Source organism: Amia ocellicauda, chromosome 5 (assembly GCF_036373705.1).
Source record: "Amia ocellicauda isolate fAmiCal2 chromosome 5, fAmiCal2.hap1, whole genome shotgun sequence".
Classification (NCBI taxonomy): Eukaryota; Metazoa; Chordata; class Actinopteri; order Amiiformes; family Amiidae; genus Amia; species Amia ocellicauda.
In genome coordinates this window covers 41,216,399-41,237,747 of record NC_089854.1, presented here as the reverse complement: position 1 = coordinate 41,237,747, position 21,349 = coordinate 41,216,399, and the positions used below count along the sequence as shown (strand labels likewise).

The following is a 21,349-nucleotide window of genomic DNA, read 5'->3' as shown; positions in this document are numbered from 1 at the left end:
CACGGATGCATGGGATGAAGGGAGCAGGTTAATGATGTAGACTTCCAGGTTTTTTATTTTTTTTATTGTTTTAAAGAAAATCATGGAACTGTTGTTTTAGACATGCAGGTGCCCACTATTGAGAAATCTCACAGTAGCCCTGGCAGTTCCAAGTCCTCCTCCGAGGGACATTTACGTTCTCATGGACCATCTCGCAGTCAAAGCAAAACCAGTGTCACTCAGACGCACCTTGAAGATGCGGGGGCTGCAATTGCAGCAGCCGAAGCAGCTGTCCAACAGCTCCGCCTTCAACCAAGTAAACGACGCAAATAACTTCCTCAGCATGGCAGCTTAACTCTCATCTGTTGCTACCTTTGTTCTTTCCCTTCCCCTTCTTCCGTTTGTTTGCTTTTGTTAAGTTCCGTTATTTCCCTGCCTTTTTAATTCCTGTAAACACAGTCTGCTCACAAGTTTCTGTATGTACCTATTTGTGTAGATAATATACTTCACTGAGTTCACCTTGACAAATGTTATTACCCTTTTTATTTATGAAAAGGGGAGTGAAACTGGCTGTTTAAACGATACCATTCTTAAACATCATCTTTCAAGCAACCATTAGTAACAAATAAATAACATGGAAACACAAGTTGTTTGATATAAACTAAGCACAACCTTCTGAATAACCCTGACAGTAAATTTAAACTTGTATAAATAAATAAATAAATAAATAAATAATATATAATATCTATAACTATATATATATATATATATATATATATAAAATGTTGTCATTTAAAAGATAATTGTATTATATATTTTACTAATTAGAGTACTTTGTTTTACTACTATCACCTTATATATAGAGTTATATAGAGTAAATGTTTCTGTGACTACCAAGGTAGCACATTCAGCAGAAACTATATAAACACTTCCATGTATATTTGTCAATAAAGTATAACATGATACCTTTAACAGTAGCACAGACAAATTAGTATTTTTTACAAATCTCATAACGCCATGGAAACTGTTATGGTCTATATATTAAACATCCCTCATGAGATTAAGCATCTTCTTCCGCTAATACGCGAAATAAGTACCACAAAATGAAAGTGTTCCTACAAGTAAATAATATCCTTTAATACACTGATATGTCTAAATACTGTTAAACAGGTAATCAGCATTAGTTAGACCAGAAAATGGCTAATATAAACAGCTAATAGTAATACTGAAACCTACATTAGAGGAAGGCAATGTGGTAACGTATGAGCTTTCTGGGGGAATGGGCTAAGGAAAGTTACAAACGATAAGGGTCTATCCAACTGAGCTAAAGAAACTAATAGAGCATATGTATTACACTATGAAGTGCGTTTTCTCAATGCTTTGTTTCTAAGAAAACCCTGTCTGTCTTCCCATCCCTGAGTTTGGAAACCAAGATTGGGTTTGCACATTCATAGTATGATGTGGGCTTTTAGATGTACTTTTGTCCAGGACAGACATGTTTGAAGGAGGCATCTAAAGCCCCCCAACATCAGAATATATAATGTATGTATAAAACAGCCAGTTTTGAAAAGCTCGACCCTTTTGATGCTGTGCATGTGATGTCTTTTTTGGTGTCTGGAACACGACTTACTTAGATTTCAGACGAAGTACAAAGACAACCAACAAGGAAAACCAAACCCAAACACACACTTTTGTTTGCATGTATGACACGTAAGCTGGTACCATGTGAGGATACATACTCTGGGTTTCCATTTCACCCACACTTGCCGCAGCAGTTCATAAAAGCAGTCTGGCAAGTCATGCCAAGAAGCAGCACAGACACAGCATAGCAGGAGTCTTCCCAATTCAAAGAACTCAGTCTGACAATCTGCCATCACCCGCCAATGAGAGCAAAGATACAAGTCAGCTCGCCATCAGGAAAGTGATGTCTGAAGGAACTCCCAAGACCGAAGGTGAGAAATGCACTTCTGTTCTCACTGAAACCGTAGGGGATTAACTGTATTCCTAGAATCTACTGTGTTTCCTGAATAATTCATACAAGCCCATATGGAAAATTCATATGTGTACAATATATTTTAAGGTATTTGTAGTATATTTAAAATACAATATAAATATGTCAATATATATTATAAATATGTGAGTTTTCCATGTGGGGCGGTGCACTTCTTTAAGGCTGTTTACAGTTTACGAATGCCAAAAATTAATATTGAGCATTGGCAATGCAGGCAGGAATGTTTTATTTAAATATCTGAAAAAAACATGTCTCTGTAACACGTATATGTGCCTGAGTTGTTGAATGTATGTTCATTTTACATAACAATGGATTGACAAAGTCCGTTGAAGGCAAAACTCCCGGCACACATGAAAAGTGAAAATGTTGCAGCCTTGTGAAGAAGTTGCACTATAAATGAATTATTTTGAAGGGTTTCATAGCAAGCCACACATTTCATATCATATTTCATTAATAGGCAGCAATATTTCTTTCTTTCTTTCATTCTGTTCTTTATAAGTTTTTATCATACATTATATTTCAATGTTGGATATATAAATATACAAATTAGGAAATAATTAGTAAGTGCCTTAATATCTACTTATTATATAAGAGCATGTAAAATGGTGTGAAAGATAAGTGTCTGAAAGGTGAGCTAATATGCATCTTATGAAACTAAATAAAGTTTTTAAACTAATGTCAAACTGCGGTCTCTTAAAAACATAACCATTTTAAATCTGTTTTACACTAACTTCCTAAAGGAATAATATTTGACATTTAATAAAGAGTTATATTTAATTACTCAATATTTGTTTTTTTATTGTTTTGTAACTGAAAAGAAATAAACAAACAACAAATGTCCTAAACTAAATAATAAATATATAAAGTGTCCTAATATTTTAAAAATAGGGATTGTTCTGTGTAGTTTGTGTGTATTTAAATGTGCATTTCTTGATCTACCTTTAGCACGTATGTTGGCATTCTGTATATATACATATAAGCTTGTGTTTATGCTTTTATAATTGTTTTTCTTTATTAATGTTTAATTAAGCATTTGTGTGTGTCCTTGTCTAATCAGGATATCTAAACAACATATGGATTACTGTAAATACTCATCAATACAAAATATTTATGTATTACATTTAATTATTCAGTATTATACTGAATGTATTGATTTTGTCTAGGGAGTCATATAAGAGTAACTTAACTTAATTAAGCAAATATTGTTTGCAGCTCAGGTGGAACAGAAAACATGTTCATTGTTATATTGAGGAGATATTTGTATGCCAGAATCTGTGCAGAACAACGCAGAGAAGATACCATATTAGGGAAACAAGAACGTATTAGGGAATGAGTGTGAAAACGTGAAAGTATAATACCAGATCGCAAAACAGACCCATTCACATGATAGATACTGAAAGGAAAAACTGCGTGTGATACAGATTTGACTTGGTCTAGCCCACAGTCTCAGAAACAAAATGAGCATATACCTGATGTACATTTAAGGTAAGAACATGTCTAGTAGGTGAGGAAAAGGCTTTACGTTTATTCAGCTCGATGGAGAGGTGTTTTCCCGCTTCTCGACTTCACCTCGACCTGTGTTTATTGGAACTCCACACGAGCCACGGGAATGACTTTTGCACTGCAGTAGCTTCAGGCAATGTAAGGATTGAATGCTCTCACTTTATAGTGCTGTTCATTCTTTGTACAGCAAGGTCCGGCCACAGAGTCACAGAGTCCTCTGTATCGACTGCCTCTTCAATCAGCAGCTTTGGCAGTGGATACAGTGTAGACAGCGAAGGCAGCACAACAGCAGGAGAGAACAATATCTTCCCCATCCCTCGAATGTAAGTATATAAATATATGTGTCTACATATTATCTGGCTAATATATTAATTTATTGCAGATTACATGTGTTAAACTTCTTATTCCCTGCCTGACATGCCTAGTTGAGTTTATCAAGACTATCAGACTCATTTATTAGACAAACTTAGGCCCAGACCAAATCAAAACTTTGACCCTCCTGCCAAATGAAAATTCCAGTAACCTAATGGCAGCTTTGTATTTCTTCTATTTACACTGCATTACAGACGTACTGTGTTTTCAATTAGCCATTGGTGGGTGCCGTTTCAACTAGAGGTAGACTGCTGTTAATGTATGTTTACATGAAAGCCGTATATTTTGTTTTCTCCTCCAGATGCACTATGATTGAAAACTCATGGTGCTTCAATTCAAAAGCAAATTTTTAAAATGCAGCTGCAGTTGAGACTTTGTAAGGATCAAAACTGACAAACCATTCCTTCAGGGGTTCAGTCATTCTCAGTGCAAGCCTTTAAATACATAAGGATGCATGATAATTTGATTAACATAATAAATTAATGAATGATTCACTTGGCAGCAATCCTATAGTCCTTGGAAGCTTATTAGAACCTCTACAGTGTTTGCCAGCTTCCACTTAACTCACTGCAAGGTGTTGGAAAGAGAAAAGAAAAAGCTATTTAAACATATTTCTGAATTCCTTGAAAAAAATAAAATAATATCGAACCTACATGTAAAATTCCCTGAAACACATTTTTCAAAGCCAGAAAAAAATATAGATGAAATGGAAAGAACCAATATTTAATTTTTTTCTCATTATTTATCCTGCCCTGTTAATATGTTTCCAGTTGATAGTATTTTTCAGTTGATGAGCACAAACCTGTTCTACAGCTGTTTTACAAACAGATAAATATTCTTTGAATTCAGTTAAGTTGTTTGAAAACACAATCTTTGAATCTTTGCTTTGAAGGCTGTAGAGTGATAAACAACCATATATAAGCACTCTATATATGTATCTGAAAGAATATTGGTATATTAATATATACACGCACTACATACTGTATTTGTTTGTTGTTCCAAAAGGGGAAAGACTATTCCAAATGGCACTGATAAGACCAGAGGACAGGATCCACTGAAGCAGACACCTTTGGGCCTTGGAGAAGCAGACAGTAAGATACGAAACTAAAAACAAATCCAATATATTCATTAATTTATTATTTACTCTTTTTTTACATATCCACCTTGGCAACTAATATGAGAATATAGATTAATTAAGCCATTTTCATCCTAACTATGATACTACATTGCCGTGCCAAAGTGTTGACAGTCTACATTTATTCTTTGACACCAATGAGATGCCTGCCCTCATATCAGCTCCATCGCAGGCCACAACGTCAGCCCTTGGCCAACACCAACATTCATGACAAGAGCTATGTTTTCCTTTAATGAAACCTACACTTTTAATTAACAACCATAATTGGGTGATTTTTTTTCACGCTGGAGCACTGTAACCCACTCTCATCAATTTGTGTTTGACACCAAGATCTGAATCACGTCAGCTGTCTGGAAAATACAGCTCTGCTGAGTCTGTCAATGACAAAAATATAATTGCTGCTGAAAACCGCCAGATTGATTAGGGGCAAAAGGCATTGATTAATGACCATTGTTTCAGTGCACCAAAACAATATAAAACAGGAACAAAGGCTTTAAAGTCTGACAATTCACAGAAAACAATAGTCATTGTTTTACTCATGTATATATACACTCACCTAAAGGATTATTAGGAACACCTGTTCAATTTCTCATTAATGCAATTATCTAACCAACCAATCACATGGCAGTTGCTTCAATGCATTTAGGGGTGTGGTCCTGGTCAAGACAATCTCCTGAACTCCAAACTGAATGTCTGAATGGGAAAGAAAGGTGATTTAAGCAATTTTGAGCGTGGCATGGTTGTTGGTGCCAGACGGGCCGGTCTGAGTATTTCACAATCTGCTCAGTTACTGGGATTTTCACGCACAACCATTTCTAGGGTTTACAAAGAATGGTGTGAAAAGGGAAAAACATCCAGTATGCGGCAGTCCTGTGGGCGAAAATGCCTTGTTGATGCTAGAGGTCAGAGGAGAATGGGCCGACTGATTCAAGCTGGTAGAAGAGCAACTTTGACTGAAATAAGCACTCGTTGCAACCGAGGTATGCAGCAAAGCATTTGTGAAGCCACAACACGTACAACCTTGAGGCGGATGGGCTACAACAGCAGAAGACCCCAGCGGGTACCACTCATCTCCACTACAAATAGGAAAAAGAGGCTACAATTTGCACAAGCTCACCAAAATTGGACAGTTGAAGACTGGAAAAATGTTGCCTGGTCTGATGAGTCTCGATTTCTGTTGAGACATTCAGATGGTAGAGTCAGAATTTGGCGTAAACAGAATGAGAACATGGATCCATCATGCCTTGTTACCACTGTGCAGGCTGGTGGTGGTGGTGTAATGGTGTGGGGGATGTTTTCTTGGCACACTTTAGGCCCCTTAGTGCCAATTGGGCATCGTTTAAATGCCACGGCCTACCTGAGCATTGTTTCTGACCATGTCCATCCCTTTATGTCCACCATGTACCCATCCTCTGATGGCTACTTCCAGCAGGATAATGCACCATGTCACAAAGGTCGAATCATTTCAAATTGGTTTCTTGAACATGACAATGAGTTCACTGTACTAAACTGGCCCCCACAGTCACCAGATCTCAACCCAATAGAGCATCTTTGGGATGTGGTGTAACGGGAGCTTCGTGCCCTGGATGTGCATCCCACAAATCTCCATCAACTGCAAGATGCTATCCTATCAATATGGGCCAACATTTCTAAAGAATGCTTTCAGCACCTTGTTGAATCAATGCCACGTAGAATTAAGGCAGTTCTGAAGGCGAAAGGGGGTCAAACACAGTATTAGTATGGTGTTCCTAATAATCCTTTAGGTGAGTGTACATGTATATATAGTCATTGTTTTACTCATATATATACACTCACCTAAAGGATTATTTGGATGTTTTTCCCTTTTCACACCATTCTTTGTAAACCCTAGAAATGGTTGTGCGTGAAAATCCCAGTAACTGAGCAGATTGTGAAATACTCAGACCGGCCCGTCTGGCACCAACAACCATGCCACGCTCAAAATTGCTTAAATCACCTTTTTTTCCCATTCAGACATTCAGTTTGGAGTTCAGGAGATTGTCTTGACCAGGACCACACCCCTAAATGCATTGAAGCAACTGCCATGTGATTGGTTGGTTAGATAATTGCATTAATGAGAAATTGAACAGGTGTTCCTAATAATCCTTTAGGTGAGTGTATTTGGCTGTGTGTTTGTCTGTGTTAATTGAAACTAGAGGATGTAATTAACCACTGAAAATGTAAAATCTGTATAATGTCTTCCAAAATTAGTTTTCTTACAATCAAATATGTAATTTTAACTTCATAAGATCTCTAAGCACCATATAAATATGCTGAATCACAGTCTAGTCTCATTACAATTTAGATATGTAATTGTGGTAAAATACAGTAGGTAAACATACAACTTTTGATGTTATGATGCCCAGTGTGATCTGCCTAAAAGTAGATGCATAATGTGTCTAGTGATAGGGATACTGTTTGTGTATCTTGCTTGAACCGACAGTTGTGGTTTTTCTAACTGGAATCACTGCAATGGGACTATCGCTTCAAAAAGCTGAGCAATTTGATTTAAGTAAAATGTTCAGCCATGGGCCTGGCACTCCCTTACTCACAGACAGAATGACAAATTGCTTTTAATGCAGGTGCTTACACAGGGCTAAAACAACACTAAACAATGACTCTTTTCTGACATTCTTCCAGTATATATGACAGTGTTAAATGTTACACAGCAGAAACTGTTTTGTACTGTAAATAAAATGTAGCATATGAAAGTTTTTAAATTAATTCAGTTTTGTATCCTAGCAGACCCAGCTGCTTGTGATTTATATTGCAAGGTATATTGATTTTTGAGCAAGTTATTTTGTTATTGTAGGTAGGGTAGTCCAAGACTGTTGACTGTGCAACTAGCAGTACATGTTTTAACACCCAGTTTAATTAATCCCTGAATCTCCCTATTAATATTAGCATGCAAGTGTACACAGTTGATATGATTTTACACTGCAAGACAATCATTGAGACATTATGCAACAGCAAATCTTTCAAGTTGGGAATACTACCCAAAGGGGATGGGGACAGTGTAATTTCCAAGTGAACCCAATTGTCTAACACAGCTGTTGTGAGCGTCATACAGGCAGACCCTCCCCATATTGCCTGCTTTTTGATGCTAAGACAGGAGACAGTGTAGTTCCCCCCAGTGACCCCTTGAGGTATATCACATCTCTCAGGCAGTACTGCACTGCCGGGAAGAGTTTCAGTAACAAAACCTGTTGATCATGTAGATGTTTAACACCAAATCTGTCATCGAGAGGAATATATCAATTAGGTTTTTTCACAGCAGATTAGCTGCACTTTGCGAGTATGACATCTGAACGCGGTGAAATAAAAAACATGAATGACATCCTTTCAGTTTTTACATTCAACTTGAAAATGGCAGAATTCAGGCAATTATAGAGACATTAAGGCATTCATTTTCAGTTGAACAGCATCTAACTAAAAAGGAGGTATTCATCTGATGTGGTTTTTATGGGCTGTTAATTGCTCTAACACAAAACGCTGATGAGTCATTTGTAAGTGACATTCTTTTTCCTCACGTTGACACCTTGTGCCACGGCTTACTGAGGACTGAAGAAGGGTGAACATGTAAATGAATTCTGTTCAAAATACACATTTGAAGCCATTTGAAATATAATTTAGAGATATGTTTTTTATCTTTGTGCAAAAGTATTATCTGCTGTTCTATTCATTGGCATTCTGCTGCATCTCTCCTCACAAGACTGTAAAAGGCTTTTAAAGTAGCTTCTCTTTAAGTGAAACTTCAAATCATCATGGTAGCCTGCTTTAACAGGCAATTGTTTAGTATTAAGGTTTCAAATATATATTCTTAAAGTTATACACACTTTTGAATACTGTTAATGTTGAAAAATGTATTTGCTGCTGGATTTCTGTGTTTTGAATATACAATCTCTATTTTTATTTTTTACATTTACTTTGAGGATATCTTGACATTTCGAATATTGCATATTTGTAACCCTGTCATGTTATTAATGTTAAGTAGTAGAAAGTGGTCTTGTTAAACCAAGATTGCGTAGGACTACAAGTTTGTCATTTGGGATTTGCAGGTAGGGCAAAGTTCAAAACTTTGCCCTACCTGCAAAGACATTCTAGGTCAAAGAACCTCAAATGCGTTAATCTCTATTTTAATTATAATTTAATAATTCATATCAAATGCAATAAATCATTTATGTATTTTCTGTCAAAGTATAGGTTTTGTTTTTCACTCTGTATTTGTCTGCTGAAGTCCTTTATGAACCTGAAACAACATCTAAAAAAAGGGAAGCCGCAAGAGCCGTTTCTAGTAGTTGTTTTCTGTTTGTTTGTTTTATTACATCAAGAAAATTACCACTCGCACAGCCTTGTTTTGTGAATAAGGAGCTGCGAGAAGCTTCCTTTTTGTTTTTGTTGTTGTTTTAATACCATGAAGGTTTAGAATCACACAAGTAATTTGATTTAATATTGCTAATGCTTGTGCATACAATTGCTAGCAAACATTTTAATATTTTATCCAGCCCAAGATTGAGACATCAAAATGAATGTCTTCCTTTATTTTTAGAATACCGACACTTGATATCACAATATCTATTTCAGTCCTAAGATATTCTTGTTTTATTTCGGTACCTGATGAGTCACACTATCTAAAGTTTTTGTGCATATTTATGTAGTTGTTTTTTTTATTTGTGAGAGTATGAGAGTTACACTGATAGAAATTTTTAAAATTGATTCTGCAAATGTAATGTTCTCCCAACTCTAGTGTATATCTGTCCTTACCCATATTCTTCAAACTGATCATGATCTTAGCTTTGTGGCTGAACACAGCACTGCAGCTATATAAGTATTTATGTATATCTAATAACACTGTTACTTATAACAATTGTAATGAGTTTCACCATACTAAGACACTTAAAAAACTCCCCCTCAGTTCACCCTTTTAATATTAATTTGTTGAAGTAAATCTCTCTATATATACATTGCTCCCTTTATGTGTTTTTATTGAATACCCGTTTTTGTTGTTGTTGTTGTTGTTTTTTTTTTTTTTTTTACATTTACATAATAGGAAATGTTAATAAAAAATGACACATTATTTCTGTTTCATTGTCAGCATGAAACAACTGAACGAACATGGGGAAACAAAAATAAAAGTTGTCGGGGGCCAAATTAAAAAAAAACCTGTGTATTAATATTTGCATCTTGTCTTAAAGGATAAGGAGCCTTTTCAGTCTAGATTATATTCATGATTTGCATTCATTTGTGTCATCTTTAATCATAGTATGTGTCAAGACCCCTTATGTGAGCTGTCATTGAGTCTATGATTATCCTAATGCACACTGACACTACAATGGCTCATAGAAGCAGATGTCCGCTTGTTAAATATTTACACTTTTACCTTACATGACAATTAAAATGCCAAAGGGCAGTCAAAGAGTGAATTTTGATTTCAGTTAATCTCCATGTTAATGTCTTTAGCCTGGACACAGAATTCAGGCCAGTTAGATTCCTTGAGGAAGGGATTGAGGTAGTTTAATCAAGTGCATTTAGACTCAATACATCAGTACAGGATTTCACTAGACACAAGGGTAGACATTCAACATGATTTAGTAGATACTGCTTATCTTATAACTTTTAGAAATGGGTAGAATTTGGATGGTTTTATATTGACAAATATTGACAAGACCCTCTTATACACGGATCTATGAAATAAGCTGTAGTAATTGATTCATTTACATTTTTCACCCAGTGAAACATTTTTATTTATAAACATCCACATGTGCACTTATGAGAATAATGATCATAACTGTATCACAGCTCTTACCCTAATAAATAATGTAGTTTTCTAACCCTAACCCCAATCCAAAATGTTACCCTCATTTTATCCCTAAACTTTATTCCTGTGCACATCTTAGCTGCAATAACAAAAAACTGATTATGTAATAATAAGACCATTCCTGCATGCATATTTAATTAAGACTAACCATATTGATGCTCCATCCCTGTTATTATATAACCTATCAACAGAAAACCTAAAAACAGCTTGCTGGCCACCAGTGGCATATGGAGAACAGTTTTAGGACCTGTTCTGTTGTAACTTTGCCCCACCTTGTGGACACACACTGAAACATCCCCTCAGCTCAATGGAAACTGCATTGAAATTACTTCACAAATATGTATGCATTGAGATTAGATATAGGAACATCATAAATCAACATTATATTATTATTATTAATATATTTATTATTATACTTGCCTTCAAGTAATATCATGATAGTGATGCTACTACAAGAAAAACATTAAAGTGATAGTCTTTACATATTAAATATGTATTTTACAAATTAATTGAATTATCACTTATTATTATTATTATTATTATTATTATTATTAGTAGTAGTAGTAGTAGTAGTAGTAGTAGTAGTAGTAGTAGTAGTAGTACCATAGATGATCTGAGATGTGCACATTGAAAATGTCCTTAAATTAAGCAGTTTAATGTTGGCAATTAACATTTCTATGATCTGTACCAGTGAAAACCACCCACCCTGTGTCCACACTGCGCCTTGCATAGAAACAAGTCTCCCAGGGAAATGGCCAGGTCCATAAATAACTGATATCAACATGTGCAGATGGCTCCCAATGGGGATGAGGGCACTCAATCCATGGGCATGCTCAATGGAACTGATTAAGGGACTTAATCCTAGAGCACGAATTGAGTTCCTGAGGGGAAGCAGTCTGCGATTAGCAATACAAATAGCACAAGACACCTCATTAGCAAATCGTACTTAATTACATTTTCCTGTGTCTGTTAGATTCCCTTTACGACTAAGTGGTTAACTAGTTTACGTATTTATCTGTGTTCTGTGCTCTACAGTGTATATTTTGTGCTTTTGAAAATAGTGTCCAAGCAAGCATTGAAGTATACAGTCAAAAACCTATGAAATACAACATTATGAGGCAGTATGTTAAAGAGTCTCTCTGAGAATACACAACCTTCTGCAGCACATGTAGTTATCCTTGCATTTGCACAGTATTATTGTTGAGGTGTTTCCAATAATAAGCTGGAGATTAATGTTTTAGATATAAGCAAGTGGAGGCACTTAAAAAATGTTACCAAAAGTGGATGAGTCTTTTAATATCTGTATATGACCAAAGAAGGCACAAATACACAAAGCAACAGAGATTTAAAAATGATTCTTTAAGTCCTATGTAAAATACATTACACACAATCCAATGTGACTGAGACTGTGAGACCAAATCTCTGTACAGTGTACGATACAGTTTCACAGGATCTGATGATCGATTTCAGACGACTGGCAAAGTTGAATATTTCGTGAAGCAATTCCCTTGCATCAGTGAGTGTGTTGCACTCCTTTGCAAGTCTTAGTTCTTGGCATTCTGATTGATTTTCTTGCCCTTTCCTTAAAACCTACAGGGCTGTTGGCATCTTTAATAAAACGTGAAAAGCAGATTTTTTATCTGCCACACAGACTGCTGATTAACGAGAATTCTTATTCCTGTCCACCGTAGGTGATTCAGGTGGAAAACAGGAAGTGACATCATCTACAATTACCATCAAATGTTCTATTTTATTCAGCATCTCAGTTTTTCTGTTGTCGTATCCCCCGCCAGCTTTGAACATCCAGCTGTATTGTAGCAGTGAAGGAGAGAGACATGCTCCCTCGAGACTATTTTTTTATTTTCCAAACCAATAGGTAGGCCGCAGATCTAAGAAGTCAGATAGAGGACATCTGCATACTTCTAACAAAACAATGATTAGCACATGCCCCTGCTAAACACTGGGGAGCTCTGTTGTGTAGTCAGCCGAGGACACCCTGGTCAAATGCAAGCTTTAGCAGCGCTCATTCGGTTGTATAGCTCTCCTTGTGGATTCCCTGTCATGTTTATGGTACTTATGAGAGTCTCTATGCACACAGCCACCTGGTCTAGCTAAACTGTTGAGGCCATTTACTGGAATATATTTGATTTTGGCCATAAAATACAAAAAATGGTTACAACATTTCTTTATGTATCATTTCCATTATTAGAATGCGCATGCAGCGTGTAATACAATACCTTTTAATTACTTCCTGAACTTGCCTGCAGTCCCTCAACACATCTTATTACACTTGAGAGCATAGGACACAGCCAGTCTTCGCCCTGTAAAGAAGCAGAGCACAATATGTCATAACCAATTGTCCATTTCGCCAGTTGGCGCAACGAGACTGTGATGTTATTTGACATCTGTGACCGTTTTCTATAAATGTGTGTCCCAGTCTGTCATGTGTAATCCTGACCTTACCATGGATTTGCCTCAGTGCTTGTGAGATTACTGTAACCATTCTCTGGAGCTGTCCGTTTTATCTTGGTCTATTTAAATCTGCGTACACTTTTAATTGTGTGAAGATCTGCAATTATGTTTTCAGGCAGGAGAGATGTGTCTGTGCTCCTCATTAAAAAAATAATCATATTTTTAATGTTTCTTTTATCCCCAGCTGCTAATTGATTACATTAGATAATTATGATCGTTAATTTGTGGGGCTACATTTATTTGAACATTTTTATAAACGTTTTTCATTTTGTATAAAAATAATAACTTGGACAGATCACTTATACTGTACAGACAGCTTTGGCGAGTATGAAAGTATTTTGTATACACCTGAATAAGAGGCAGAGATCAAGCATTGTGTTACAGTAATATATCTGACCTGAGATACATGAGAAAGAAAAGTTAATAATTAAAAATGAAACCCAAAGGCCAGTGTCAAGGGCTTATTCTGATTTTGTGTAAACAGAGTAGATTCCAATGAAAAGAAACATATTGACCCCCTTGACTGAAAGCTTTTGATGTCATGTCCACATCTGATGCGATTGCCAAGCAAAAACTGCATTCTTTACTATTAATAATACAAAAATGCTTGTACTATTGAGCTCCCTCAACCTTGAAACCTTTGTTTTCCCCATCAAGGGACATTGGGCTTGGAGTAATTTGGCAATGTGCTTTAACATAGGACAGGGCAAGTCAGTTCTTTAGTCTCCACTTAAAGAAATATATGAATGGTTTCTATAATGTATTATTATAAACATAATCATAATCATTATTATAATTATTGTTTTACTTTGGGTGATCTTTCTTTCAGACTAAAGGGCTCGTTAACCTAATTGACTTTTGCTTTTTTTCCTTTTGCACGTGCGCCAAGGGTTAATTTGTAATTAGATGCTCAGATGTATCCCTGTTTCAGTAGTCTGGTTAAATTCATGTTCTTTTCCCATTCTTTTTCACAGGTAAAACACAAGTGTTGGGGGAGATTAAAATTGCTCTGAAGAAAGATATGAAGACAGAAGGGGAACAACTCATAGTGGAAATTCTTCAATGCAGAAATATAACCTATAAATTTAAATCTCCTGATCACCTTCCAGGTAGGTATTATTAATTGACATTTTGACATATTTTAATAGTGGAGTAATAAATACAGAGAAATTTAAAAATAAAAAGGAGAAGCAAAAAAACAAACAAATAAGTTTTGAGTGTAGAACAATATTGTAACATTGCCTGAGCTCACATGGTACTCAGTACTGCATTTATCTATACACTCACATCTTCTTAATGAGAAAAATACAATTCTTTCGACTACTATTAATTTCTCTTATTGTTTTCAGAGGGTAAATAAATAAATATGAGAAAAAACACATGCACATACTGAAAGCATAACAACACTGTTCTTTTTCTCTTATACATGTTGTGAAGGGGTGTAACCCTATTGACATTATTCCATTCTAGATCTGTATGTGAAACTGTATGTTATTAACGTGGCGACGCAGAAGAGAGTGATCAAGAAGAAGACCAGAGTGTGCCGGCACGACCGGGAGCCATCTTTCAATGAGACGTTCCGCTTCAATATGAACCCAGCTGGCCACTCCATCCAGGTGAGACCATTTCTAATCAAGTTTACAAAGGACATGTAGGTTTATATACAGACGGGTGACAAATTAAAGGAAAAATCAACGTAAAGTGTCTCAGTAAGGTGTTGGCCTACCATGAGCTGCCAGAACAGCTTCATTGCTCTTGGCACAGATTCTACAGTCTCTGGAACTCTACTGGAGGGATGAACACCATTCTTCCAAAAGATACATTTGGTGTTTTGATGATGGTGGTGGAGAGCGCTGTATAACACGTTGGTCCAAAATCTCCCATAGGTGTTCAATTTGGTGACTGCGAATGCCATAGCATGATTCACATCATTTTCATACATATCAAACCATTCAGTGAGCCCTCGTGCCCTGTGGATGGGGGCATTGTCATCCTGGAAGAGACCACTCCCATGACGATAGAAATATGTCACCATAGCATAAAGGTGATCACTCAGAATAACTTAGTAATGATTTGCAGTGACCCTTCCCTCTAAGCGGACCCAAACCATGCCAGGAAAATGCCCCCCACAGCATAACAGAGCCTCCGGACCCCCTCAGTGTAGGGGTCAAGCAGTCAGGCCTGTCCCGCTCTCTTGGTGTCCCACACATGCACTCGCCCACTTGTCCAGAACACGAGCCAGTTGAGCGTCTTTGTGACTGAAGCTCCTGCCATTCGTGCCCCAATAATGACCCCTCTTTCAAAGTCACTTAGATCCTTTCCTCTTGCCATCTTGACCCAAAATTGAGGTCAACTGGGCCTACTCAGCATTTGTATGCATACCACAGAGCATGAAAGGATGTTAATTGCTTAATTGTATCATGCAGTACACCTGTTTGGAGGCATCTGCTTTCCTTATGTTCCGCATCTCATTTATTCAGGTTTTTCCTTTAATTTGTCTGTAGATGCTTCTGGAAGTACTCCCATTGGGCCTTGATATGCATGCTAATATACACGATCTATAAGCTTAGGCCTTTTGGTGTTCATTGTCATGCTTTTGATTGGGATCAGATGCCATAATGTAAAAATATGAAATACACTCATGTCTAACTAATAAACAATGTAGACTCCTTCCCCAGGTATGTCTGTGCATTATTTGTTGGTATTCTGTATGTATTTCTGTTGCTCGTGTGTGTTGGACACATTATGACGTGGCTTAACTTCTTGTCTTGTGCAGCTGTTTCTGGTGTCGAATGGAGGGAAGTTCATGAAAAAGACATTGATCGGAGAAACCTACATCTGGCTTGACAAGGTGGACCTGAGAAAAAGAGTGGTAAACTGGCACAAACTGCTTGTCAGCTCTAGTCAAAGCCATTCATAAGGAAAACAAACAAACAAACCAACAAAAAACAAGGCTAAAGTGACTTCAAGTTTTGTGTCCTTTAGCAAAGATGTCAATGTCCTTTGGTTTTGCAATGCCATTTAGTTCCTTGTGCAATTATATAAGGAGAGCAGGTGCTAGCCTCTCATAGTTGGTGGGGACAACTTCAGGGATGAAATTCATTTGAATATGGCTGCTATTACGTTTTAGAGATGGGTGAGATTGTTTGCAAAGGGAGAGAAGATGGAGCGAAGAAACAGAATTAAATGCTAAAGGAACCAGTAAGCACTTACAGGAAGGTGTAAATCCAGCAGGGCGAGAGATGAATATGAATTGGCTTTCTGTATCACACAGAGGTCTAAATGTGCAGTACAAACTTGGGCAAAAGTCAAGGCATCAGACGTGTGTTAAAATAGCACCAATCAAGAGGGTTACAAAGTTTCCTGGTACCTATAGCTGTCGTCAGCATATTGCCACCAAATCATCAGAAGGGAACAACCTTTTTTCATTGCACTCATTACAGTCTAATCAGGTGAACGAGTAGGTGTTTATTTCTTTTTATTAAACAATTCAGTTTGCAGGGAACGATGCAATCTGATTAATGATTATCGAACAGGATATAGTCAATGATTTTGTATTTTATTTTGTCCAGTAGTTTGTAAATATTTAAAAGACAAATTAAACAATATAAGGATATTTTGTTTTACGTGTTTTGAATAAGTATATCATGCATTATAACATTGACCATCATTAAAATTATGTTATACCTATTATCTTCTTCTGTTTAGAATAATACAAATTATAAAATGCACGTGTTTACTTAAAGAAAAGGACAGTATTTGCTGCTAGACCCTTTCCTGTCCCCACCATATATATATATATATATATATATATATATATATATATATATATATATATATATATATATATATAAAAATTGGATTTCATATCAGTTAAAAGAGTACACTATCATCCTATTAAGTAGAATAGTTATATATATATTTATTTTTTAAATTAAAGTATAAAATGTACAGTGTATGGAAAGCTGTTTACATGTGCTACAGTATGTACGAAGTAAATAAATCATGGATAATATTAAATAATGTTTACTTTGTACATGGTGTAGTTCTGTGTTGCTAATGAAAAAAGTCCCATTTCAATCGTGGAGTCAGATTTTATTATAATCTTACAAAAAAGCATGGACGATGTTTTTTCAACATTGAGCACAATTGGGATGAATACTCAAATGTAAATTTCAAATTATTATTATTTTTTTTTTTTTGTCCAGAGCACAGAACATCATCGGTCATGTTTTCCACAGCAACTGTTCTGTTCAGATTTACTTTGAAATACATCACATATTGGGTTGGGTCAAACCTAGAAAGAAAGAAAATAAACTTTTGGAAGACATGGAATACCTGTTTTTTGTGATAGACTTTGGTGTACCAGCCTAACTGACTTCTTTGCATTTACCAAACACTAAATTCAATTTTTTTAGTATTTGTTTTTTATAAGGTGCTAGAACACTGTTGTAATTCAGTCAAACGTATTATGCTGGGTGCAACTAGTATCAGTGTATGCTTAATCACTCCTTGCTCTACTGTAAAAAACACAAAACAAAGGAAATTATAACAAATATTGCTATAGTAATTGAGCTCTTAATAAGACAAGAGAAATAGAATAGCACATATCGAACACACATGTGGATTCTTAAGGGCTGTTTGCGATCTTTCACCAGAGGTTTAAGGACCTCTTGGGTTCCATCTTAGAAACCCTGCCTTCACTCGTCACGTCAGCTTCAAACATGGGTTCTCTCGTATGAAATGGGACAATGTGACAGGGGATCTTCATTTCCAGTCAGTAATCGGCACCTTCGGAAGACATTGTAGTGACTTGACACTTTTGTTTTGTAGATAGACAATGGAAATAATGCATTTTGTGTCAAAGGACCACATTTTGTGCTTGTTGCCCAGCCTTCTCTGTATGAAACTACATTCCGGATTATTGTTGTAAAATGTTGTCACAGGTACTTTTGGTGTCTTTATGAAACTGTTTTCTAAAATTCAAAAGTTTACAATGTGATAGTCCTGGAGTCCTGGGTCCAGCTGTGTTGAATTATGGTGCCAGTTGTCCTTCACAGTACTCGATGTTCTTGCACTACAGCAGGTTATTATGTGTTTGCAGTCTGTTCCTTTCTATCAATAACTCTCAATATGAAAAACTCCCACACTGACAAATCAATTGACATGTTATGGAGTAGGTTAAATCAAATGCATTTCACAATCAGCGTTCATACCAGCAAATAAATATTTGTGTTTTTATTCCATTCCTGTTTTTAAATGAGTGCCTAATATTTCCCACAATTATTTCTTAAAATGATAGGCTTTGAGCTTCTTTTAAACTGACCAGCACCATTCCATTGTAGACGTAAATCTTGTATCGAATAGGAGTAGCCTGTCGGGTATGACTTTATAAAAGGAAAATGAGAAGAAACACACACAAACACCAAATAATCATCTGATTTTCCTTTCATGGTACTGGGTGTTATGAGGTCTTTCAAAGCTCTTGGTTTAACATAGATATCAGTTACGCTTTTGCAGTGTTCAAAGGTACAGGGTTGGTTAAATACTAAAATATGCTTACAACATGTGCCAACCTAAGTTTTGTAACCAAATCCATCAATTCAGTTCAAGTACTTCTATGCAACATAGACTTTGTGCTTTGAATGCACTTTTCTTAACGTATGAACTATAAGCAAACATTTTGTCTGGAAAAACTAATCTTCAGAAAAGAATTTTACTTTACGTTTGTATATTATTCTAAAACAAAAATCAGTATTTTTTTTTTAACTTCGAGTAGTTCGTAAATGGTTCACATTGAGTTTGTGCACTTTATGTTAGTCTTTCTGGTTAGTTTCTCGTTTGCTATATGCAATACTTCTAATTGCTCAGAGGCTTGTTTTGCATTATTTTATTAACAGTTGAGTGCAAAGGATATATTTGGTAAAAGGGCATTTTTCAGTCAGCAGCACAACATTTTTGTTTACAAAACGCTTTATGAAATATATGCACACAAAACTGCTGCATTTTCTTCTGTGATAAAAAAAGTGGATTTACATTTCCCCATAGTAAGTGGCTTAATTGCTGTACAGTTATGAAATTCAAGGAGACAGAATTCTTTATTTTTCATTATATTTTTGAATCAGTTGTACTGATTGGTCCACTTGTCAGTATTCCCTCTTTAACAGTCCTGATTTTTAAATAGTTATATATTTATGTTCATTATATAAAAAGAGTAATGCAAGATGCTTTGTAGGTAAAGAATTAACACATTTTATGTTTACTATGCGTGTCCATTTTTTAAATTTCTATTAAAAAAATATGGATGGATGCTGTCTCCTTAAATTTTCAGTATTGCTACATTTTCAGTTTCCATTATTAATCTCTTGTTTGCTGGTGATCTGGAAACCAAGGAGTCTTACAATTATCTTCAAGTGAATTGTGAGAATGTGGTTTCTGTATTTGTAACCTTGTAAATATATAGCATTTTTTTCTACAAAAAAAGAGAGATTTAAAAAAATATTTATTTGGTCTGGCATTGAGCATGTGAATGTGAAAAGAAAATTCTCTTTGACTGTATCTGTATAGTTGTCCAGTGGTGTGCTCAGGTGATGATATAATTGGCTGATTAGACTGTGTGCTGTCAACCCATCAGAACTCTACAGCAGACCTAAAGTTTCACATCTTAAATAATATCACAGAATAATAAAGAAAATCAACTTGAGTAGATCCAGGAGAATTTAAATGTTTTCACATTGGATGTTGCATGTTTCGTTGGTGGTTTGTTAATATGATTTTTGCTTCCAGATTCTATAAAACAAAATGTATAAATTTATTTAAAGCAGTATGCTAACTGTACAAAGATATGCTTGTAAAATTTGTCTGGGTTTTCACTCTATGTAAAAATTTAAAGAAAAAAGAAAAAAAAACAATGTCATGGTTTTGTGGTTGTACACAGGATGTATCGAGATATTATGCAAATTGTGCTGTACAAACGGCTGTTTAACTGAGTCTAAATAATAAATATTAAAAAAACAAATCCACATCCACCTTCACGTGCTTTGAAATTGTATTGATTTCACTATGTGATTTCTGTTCATTAAATTCTTCTGCATTGATCATCAGTCCATTTGTAAAGAACACTAAAAATAACAGCAATATATTTAGGAATGACCAGGATTATTAGTTTATGGATGAATATACTCATGATTCTCCCAAGACACACAACAAAATGTTACATACACACCGATCAGCCATAACATTATGACCACCTGCCTAATATTGTGTAGGTCCCCCTTTTGCCGCCAAAACAGCCCTGACCCGTTGAGGCATGGACTCCACTAGACCTCTGAAGGTGTGCTGTGGTATCTGGCACCAAAACGTTAGCAGCAGATCCTTTAAGTCCTGTAAGTTGCGAGGTGGGGCCTCCATGGATCGGACTTGTTTGTCCAGCACATCCCACAGATGCTCGATTGGATTGAGATCTGGGGAATTTGGAGGCCAAGTCAACACCTTGAACTCGTGATTCATCAGACCAGGCCACCTTCTTCCATTGCTCCGTGGTCCAGTTCTGATGCTCATGTGCCCATTGTAGGCGCTTTCGGCAGTGAACAGGGGTCAGCATGGGCACCCTGACTGGTCTGCAGCTACGAAGCCCCATACGCAACAAACTGCGATGAACTGTGTGTTCTGACACCTTTCTATAAGCACCAGCATTCACTTTTTCAGCAATTTGAGCTACAGTAGCTCGTCTGTTGGATCGGACCACACGGGCCAGCCTTCACTCCCCACGTGCATCAGTGAGCCTTGGCCGCCCATGACCTTGTCGCCGGTTCACCGCTTTTCCTTCCTTGGACCACTTTTGATAGGTACTGACCACTGCAGACCGGGAACACCCCACAAGAGCTGCAGTTTTGGAGATGCTCTGACCCAGTCGTCCAGCCATCACAATTTGGCCCGTGTCAAAGTCGCTCAGAGAACATAGTAGGTGCTTTGTAACAGATCTTGAAAGCCTAACAGTTTCCCTTCCGATGAGATAAGTTTTGGGTCATCTGTAAGAGGT

At 36.4% G+C, this 21,349-nt stretch overlaps 1 protein-coding gene across 1 annotated transcript in view; it reads left to right on the top strand.

The window, feature by feature from the left end:
- LOC136750281 (protein piccolo) overlaps positions 1 to 20,194 on the top strand; it is a 97,963-nt gene extending 77,769 nt beyond the window's left edge. Inside the window, exons 22-28 of the mRNA XM_066705222.1 lie at positions 101 to 295; positions 1,752 to 1,931; positions 3,681 to 3,816; positions 4,871 to 4,956; positions 14,283 to 14,417; positions 14,779 to 14,924; positions 16,085 to 20,194. Of these exons, the coding sequence (XP_066561319.1) occupies positions 101 to 295; positions 1,752 to 1,931; positions 3,681 to 3,816; positions 4,871 to 4,956; positions 14,283 to 14,417; positions 14,779 to 14,924; positions 16,085 to 16,228 (1,022 nt within the window). The 3' untranslated portion in view covers positions 16,229 to 20,194. The remainder of the gene's footprint in view (positions 1 to 100; positions 296 to 1,751; positions 1,932 to 3,680; positions 3,817 to 4,870; positions 4,957 to 14,282; positions 14,418 to 14,778; positions 14,925 to 16,084) is intronic.
- Positions 20,195 to 21,349: the final 1,155 nt, after the last annotated feature.